The 7,962-nt window shown below is 51.5% G+C and overlaps 1 protein-coding gene across 1 annotated transcript; it reads left to right on the plus strand.

The window, feature by feature from the left end:
* The first annotated feature begins 1,419 nt into the window (after window positions 1-1,419).
* LOC115577674 (saxitoxin and tetrodotoxin-binding protein 1-like) lies at window positions 1,420-3,374 on the plus strand. Its single transcript, XM_030410580.1, has 6 exons — window positions 1,420-1,604; window positions 2,028-2,170; window positions 2,435-2,520; window positions 2,773-2,898; window positions 2,997-3,116; window positions 3,194-3,374. Exons 1-6 carry the CDS (start codon window positions 1,491-1,493, stop codon window positions 3,283-3,285), a joined length of 681 nt encoding a protein of 226 aa, XP_030266440.1. The 5' UTR covers window positions 1,420-1,490; the 3' UTR covers window positions 3,286-3,374.
* Window positions 3,375-7,962: the final 4,588 nt, after the last annotated feature.

A 7,962-nucleotide genomic window follows, 5' to 3' on the forward strand; every position in this document is an offset into this window, starting at 1 on the left:
TTTCTAAATATTTTTATCCATACTTTATAAATATTGTCTGTATAAATGTATATACTGTCAATATTTTTCTGTTATTTGTGTCATTTATTTATGAAGTTAAACGTCCTCACAGCGAACACGGAGACTCATCTACTCACTAGTCCGTCTTTACAGCCACTTTAGTTCTAACTCTGACTTTACAACTTGTACATTGATCAGTTTATAGAAAACCTGGATAGTAATTGTGCAGTAAGACTCTTAGTGGTGGTGACGTTTCAGTCATGTGACCGTGATGTCGTCTGTTTGTAGCCTTACGTTAGCTTCTTACTGCTACACAGTTAATTTATGTTAATCTGTGGTGATTATCTAGATCAACAGAACCTGGACAGATCAGAACCTTGGGAGCCTTGCTAACTTCAGTTAGCTACATACATTAATCACCACTGAAGGATGAGGAGAGTCAGAGTAACAGTATTCATTAATAACCTTCTTTGTAGATTTGTCTGGAGGAGCGTAGGAGGAGAGGTCATCCTACAGTACAAACAGACTTTACAACCAAACAAATACAGTTTATTCAAGGCTCAGTCCTGAAACTGTTTACCAGGAGAGTGTGTAAATAGATATTAGGTCTATTGGGTTAAAATCCAAAAGGACAAAGGTACCACTGCCCCCCCCCCCCCCCCCCCCACACACACACACACACACAGAAAAAGAAACAATCTATCCTGTTGATCTTCATTCATATTGATTGAGGTCAGGAACCCTTTAGACACAGAAGCAGACAGGCTGGTACAGACATGCTGCCACAAACTGACACTTTTTACAAGGAGATAAACAACTTCAAGGACACAATGAGTTACAATCTGTCACACACACAGCTTCACTACGTTATAAAGTTTGTTTTAACTCAACAACTCTTAAAATCACCTCATTTGTTAATGGAGCCTGGTGATGATGTGGTGACCAGCTCAGTGTGATTAACATCGCAGTGAAGCATCTGGAGAGCTGACAGATCCTGTCTGACTGCTGCCGTGTCTCCTTCTTCTTCTTCTTCTTTGTTGTTGTTGTTCTTCTTCACTGCTTTTTCTCTTTACTGTGTTTTATTATCGTCTATGATTCTGATGAATTCTTGTAACACTGTCTGAAGATGGTGATCGTCAGTGTGTCTGTCAGCAGTCAGATGAGTTTGTTCAGATTGTGTTTCTCTTAGTGTTCTTGTGGGTCGTTGTTGGGTCCTGGTGCTGCTGGCTTCTCTCAGGTCCAGTTTGATTCATGCACACTGTCTGTGTTCTGTGGTTCTGTTCTGGCAGGGGCTGGGAGCACACCGGGACAGACAGGCGTGGACACGCTGAGCTCGTCATCATGAGTACAGAGGTCAGTAACACACTGAGCACACACACTTTGGACCGAGCCAGGGACTGAAGCCCATATAAACCGAGCCGCTCCGTCCTCCCTCTCCACTGTCCTGACAGCACTGAGCAGGGTGTGTTTGATTTCCGTCTCAGAGCAGGATGAGTGTTGAGAAGCGAGCGGTGCTGCTGCTGCTGCTGGCAGCCGTCAGCGTCAGCGCGGTGCCAGAAGACTGTGACACTCTGAAGACCTTGTCCAGAGAACACCTGAGCCAGGTGAGCCTGCAGAACCTGTGATGTCACGGGAATATCTGTATATATTATATACTGATACATATGTGCTGATACGTGTTTAAAGTATATACTTTTATTTAAAATAAAGTTTTGCATTATTACTAAATAATATATTTCTTATTGTAAGGTATTGATTGATTGATTGATTGATTGACAGATGTTTGATAACAGTTCTCAGTAAGCTGTCATTGAGCTTGGAGAACACAGGATGTTTGTAACGACATGTTGTTACGTTGTGACGAGTGTTTGTGTGGAACATCATGAGCTCAGAGTTCTGTCTGATAAAGAGAACATGACGCTGCAGCAGGTCCGGCTCAGAGTCCGGACGGGTTCCAGTCTGAAGCTCTTGAGCTCAGAGGAAGCGTCAGGTGTGTCTGACTCTCACCTGTCCTCCTCCTCCTGCAGGTTCTTGGGGACTGGGTTCTGGTCTGGTCCATCTCTAATGAGAACAAAACGTCTCTGCTCACCAACCTGACCAGCTCCTTCGTGGAGCTGCAGCTCACCTCTGACAACAGCACCCTCCTGTTCAAGGAGCGGAACCAGTTCAGGTGAGTCTTTACAAATGATCCAACGCTGGTTCCATCAGAACTTCAGAGGAGCCCGACCTGTCTCAGCACCGGAGGACCTGGACTCTGGGACCAGACTGGGACCAGAGGAGGACCTGAATAAGTCTTTACACGAGACCTGTCACTTTCATTAGCAGCTCGAGTCTGTGTGTGTGTGTGTGTGTGTGTGTGTGTTCATCAGTATGTTTTTTTAACTCATCAGCTGACTGATGTTAATAAGTGATGTTGTGACTGTGATGTGTTCAGGGACACGTCCTGTACCAAGTACGTCCTGAACCTGACGATACCGTCTGAGGCCTCCGAGAAATTTAAACTGGCTTCCACTGGTGGCAGTGAGTCACATTAATCATTAATAATGATGATGATAATAATGATGATGATGATGATGATGATGATAATAGTAACAATATTATTATTATTAATAATAATGATATAAAACTTTGTCTTTCTGTTATTATAGTTTTGTTTTGCTTTGTTCTGTTTTACATGTTAATCCATCACTCAGTACAGTGAAGTTTGATATGATAAACTGTGTGTGTGTGTATGTGTGTGTGTGTGTGTGTGTGTGTGTGTGTGTGTGTCAGCACTCGAGGTGAACGGCGTTCTGAGTGCGTATGAACAAAAAGCCACTGTGGAGTTCTACGAGACCTGCAAGGACTGTATGACTGCGTTCTACAAGGGAACCGAGGGCCACTTCCTGCTGCACTACAGTAAACACACACACACACACACACACACACACACACACACACACACATACAGAAGTGAATCCCAGTGACCTGGCTGTGTGTGTTTGTGTGTGTGTCAGGGAGAGAGGGACAACATAAGGATGCTGAGCTGTGGGCCTCGGCCCACGACGACCATAAGAAGCTGGCAGAGTGTCTGAAGTTCCCTCACGACAACCCGTTCACCTACGACGGAGCTGCAGGTCGGTGCCGCCGTCTGTCAAACAACAAATCAATGAATCAAAGACAATAAGACAGCTGTCCTCATGTCTCCTCACAGATCCTTGCCCTAAGATGCCGGCCGCGGCTGAAGTGCCAGCGACAGCTGAAGTCCCGGCAGCGGCTGAAGTCCCGGCGGCGGCTGAATCCTAACAGTCCTGAGTGAAGATGGACAATTGTCAGTGTCTCAGACGTCACATGTGTCCTTCACTGATCAATAAAGACAAAGTGAGACAGCTGGATGTGTTTCTGTGTCTGAGTCCATCTGCTGGGAGTCTGAACATGTTCTGAGCTCTATCTATCTATCTATCTATCTATCTATCTTTAAATTAACATATAGGAACATACAAAATTAGCCATTAGCTTGAAAAGCATAAAACAATGTACAACAGCAGACCGGGAAAATGGTCAGTTCAACTGTGAAAGCTGTTCATGAACTCAGTGGGCCCAGTCACCAAACCTGGCAGGTGGCCTTTGAGAACGATGGCGCTGCTGATGCTGTGCTGACACACCAACCCCACTATCCTGGGGGTCCACACTATCCCGGGGGTCACCACTATCCCGGGGGTCCCCACTATCCCGGGGGTCCCCACTATCCTGGTTGTCCACATTATCCCGGGGGTCCACACTATCCCGGGGGTCCACACTATCCTGGGGGTCCACATTATCCCAGGGGTCCACACTATCCCGGGGGTCCACATTATCCCGGGGGTCCACACTATCCCGGGGGTCCCCACTATCCCGGGGGTCCACACTATCCTGGGTGTCCACATTATCCCGGGGGTCACCACTATCCTGGGGGTCCACACTATCCCGGGGGGTCCCACATTATCCCAGGGGTCCACACTATCCCGGGGGTCCACACTATCCCGGGGGTCCACATTATCCCGGGGGTCCACACTATCCTGGGTGTCCACACTATCCCGGGGGTCCACATTATCCCGGGGGTCCACACTATCCTGGGGGTCCACACTATCCCGGGGGTCCACATTATCCCAGGGGTCCACACTATCCCGGGGGTCCACATTATCCCGGGGGTCCACACTATCCTGGGTGTCCACATTATCCCGGGGGTCCACACTATCCCGGGGGTCCACATTATCCCGGGGGTCAAATTATCCCAGGGGTCCACACTATCCTGGGGGTCCACATTATCCCGGGGGTCCACACTATCCCCGGGGGGTCCACACTTAATCCCGGGGGTCCACACTATCCTGGGTGTCCACATTATCCCGGGGGTCCACACTATCCCGGGGGTCCACACTATCCTGAGTGTCCACATTATCCCGGGGGTCCACACTATCCTGGGGGTCCACACTATCCCGGGGGTCCACATTATCCGGGGGTCCACACTATCCTGGGGGGTCCACATTATCCCGGGGGTCCACACTATCCTGGGGGTCCACATTATCCCAGGGGTCCACACTATCCTGGGGGTCCACACTATCCCCGGGGGTCCACACTATCATGGGGGTCCACATTATCCCAGGGGGTCCACATTATCCCGGGGGTCCACACTATCCTGGGGGTCCCACATTATCCCAGGGGTCCACACTATCCTTGGGTCCACATTATCCCGGGGGGTCCACACTATCCTGGGTGTCCACATTATCCCGGGGGTCCACACTATCTCGGGGGTCCCCACTATCCCGGGGGTCCACACTATCCCGGGTGTCCACATTATCCCGGGGGTCCACACTATCTCGGGGGTCCCCACTATCCCGGGGGTCCACACTATCCCGGGGGTCCACACTATCCCGGGCGTCCACACTATCCCGGGGGTCCCCACTATCCCGGGGTCCCCACTATCCCGGGCGTCCACACTATCCTGGGGGTCCGCACTATCCCGGGGGTCCACACTATCCCGGGGGTCCACACTATCCCGGGTGTCCACATTATCCCGGGGGTCCACACGATCTCGGGGGGTCCCCCGGGTCACACTATCCCGGGTGTTCACCACACTATCACCGGGGGTCCCTATCCAGGGCCGTCCCACTTCCAGCCCGGGGGGTCCCACACTATCCCGGGCGCACACTATCCCGGGGGTCCACACTATCCTGGGTGTCCACATTATCCCGGGGGTCCCCACTATCCTGGGGGTCCACACTATCCCGGGGGTCCACATTATCCCAGGGGTCCACACTATCCTGGGGGTCCACATTATCCCGGGGGTCCACACTATCCCGGGGGTCTACATTATCCCGGGGGTCCACACTATCCTGGGTGTCCACATTATCCCGGGGGTCCACACTATCCCGGGGGTCCACACTATCCTGAGTGTCCACATTATCCCGGGGGGGTCCACACTATCCTGGGGTCCACACTATCCCGGGGGGTCCACATTATCCGGGGGTCCACACTATCCTGGGGGGTCCACATTATCCCAGGGGTCCACACTATCCTAGGGGTCCACACTATCCTGGGGGTCCACACTGTCCCGGGGGTCCCACACTATCATGGGGGTCCACATTATCCCAGGGGTCCACATTATCCCGGGGGTCCACACTATCCTGGGGGGTCCACATTATCCCAGGGGTCCACACTATCCCGGGGGTCCACATTATCCCGGGGGTCCACACTATCCTGGGTTGTCCACATTATCCCGGGGGGTCCAACACTATCTCGGGGGTCCCCACTATCCCGGGGGTCCACACTATCCTGGGTGTCCACATTATCCCGGGGGTCACCACTATCCTGGGGGTCCACACTATCCCGGGTGTCCACATTATCCCGGGGGTCACCACTATCCTGGGGGTCCACACTATCCCGGGGGTCCACACTATCCCGGGCGTCCACACTATCCCGGGGGTCACCACTATCCTGGGGGTCCACACTATCCCGGGGGTCCACACTATCCCGGGCGTCCACACTATCCCGGGGGTCACCACTATCCTGGGGGTCACCACTATCCTGGGGGTCCACACTATCCTGGGGGTCCGCACTATCCCGGGGGTCCCCACTATCCTGGGGTACCCCAGGAGAAGCAGAGTTTAGATGAGGGCAATGGAGGGGAGTCGTCACCTTCAGGAATGTCCACTGCCGGGTCAGATAAGGTGCAGCTGGAGGCTCTCTCGGCACCGGAGAACAGTTGAGACGGATCCAGGCTCGGTCCGCAGGGTCCATGTGGACAACTGGGGTTAATACCTCCATAGGTGTCCAGCTCCTTGGTCACTGTACAGCTCTGAGGTGAGCTCTTCAGCCACAGTTACAGCCTGTTCATCAGGTAAAGGGAAGGCTTCCACCCATGTAGTGAAATAGACCCGTATCACCAGAACACGTCTGTTGTTGCGCTCTGTCTCATTCAGTGGCCCTATAATGTCCATGGTGATGCGCTCCATAGGGGGTTTCCACTCGAGGGGGCTTGTGGTGTCTGCTTGGCTCCAGTATGTGGATCCAGTGGACCTAACCCTGTTGTCAGAGTCCAAACTCACACTGCACAGCCTGGTGACTACGTTACTGGATGAAGGGAGGGGTCTGGCAGCTTACATGGACAGGACTGCTAGCAGGGTCTCCTGGAGAGGCTGTGCAACCGGCCTGGGTGATGGATGATCTCAAAGTGTAATCATCAAGTCCTCTAGAGCCACCTGGTGAGCTGTCCCTCAGGCTCCTTCATTCTTTGATCCACCGCAGGCTGCAAGGCCGATGAAGCGGCGGACCTCCTGGAAGGATGTCTGTGTTGGGCAGTCCTGCACCTTCTGGACTTTGCCTGGGTGGGTCGGTGGCCACACTACCCTCTGAGACGATGTGGCCCAGGTAGGCTACTTGGCGGCGATAGAGGAAACACTTTGCTGGTTTCAGTTTCAGGTTGGCCTGGCGAAGTTGTCTAAAGCCCGGGCCCAGCATCCCCGACACGTCCCCGCCTATCACGATGATGTCGTCCCAGTAGACTCGGCAGGTCGTCCCATTGAATGCCCGCCAAGACTCTGTCCATTAGTTGTTGGAATGTCGCCAGCGTCAGCGCGGTGCCAGAAGACTGTGACACTCTGAAGACCTTATCCAGAGAACACCTGAGCCAGATGTCACGGGACGATCTGTATATACTGTATATATTATAGTAGTACATGTGTGCTGATATGTATTTAGAATATGTACATTTATTATTATTTATAAAGTTTTGCATTATTACTAAACAATTACTTAGTAATAACTAATTACTAAATAATAATGTTTTTCTTTTTGTGAGATATTGATTGATTGATTGATTGACAGATGTTTGATAACAGTTCTCAGTAAGCTGTCTTTGAGCTTGGAGAACACAGGATGTTTGTAACGACATGTTGTTACGTTGTGACGTGTGTTTGTGTGGAACATCATGACGCTGCAGCAGGTCCGGCTCAAAGTCCGGACGGGTTCCAGTCTGAAGCTCTTGATCTCAGAGGAAGCTTCAGGTGTGTCTGACTCTCACCTGTCCTCCTCCTCCTGCAGGTTCTTGGGGACTGGGTTCTGGTCTGGTCCATCTCTAATGAGAACAAAACGTCTCTGCTCACCAACCTGACCAGCTCCATCGTGGAGCTGCAGCTCACCTCTGACAACGGCACCCTCCTGTTCGAGGAGTGGAACCAGTTAAAGTGAGTCAGTACAAATGATCCAACGCTGGTTCCATCAGAACTTCAGAGGAGCCCGACCCGTCTGTGTGTGTGTGTGTGTAGTAACTTCACATCATATATGTATTCATCAGTATGTTTTTTAACTCATCAGCTAACTGATGTCTGTGTCTGTGTTGTGTTGTTGTGTCTGTGTTGTGTTGTGTTGTGTGTGTGTGTTGTGTTGTGTTGTGTTGTGTTGTGTTGTGTTGTTGTGTGTCTGTGTTGGTGTGTTGTGTTGTGTTGT

This window comes from Sparus aurata, unplaced genomic scaffold (genome assembly GCF_900880675.1).
Source record: "Sparus aurata unplaced genomic scaffold, fSpaAur1.1, whole genome shotgun sequence".
NCBI lineage: Eukaryota > Metazoa > Chordata > Actinopteri > Spariformes > Sparidae > Sparus > Sparus aurata.

Coding starts and splice junctions, on each gene's coding strand:
- LOC115577674 (XM_030410580.1), top strand. CDS start 1,491: ATGAGTGTTGAGAAGCGAGCGGTGCTGCTGCTGCTGCTGGCAGCCGTC. Junction 1,605..2,027: donor CCAGAGAACACCTGAGCCAG/GTGAGCCTGCAG, acceptor CTCCTCCTGCAG/GTTCTTGGGGACTGGGTTCT. Junction 2,521..2,772: donor ACTGGCTTCCACTGGTGGCA/GTGAGTCACATT, acceptor TGTGTGTGTCAG/CACTCGAGGTGAACGGCGTT.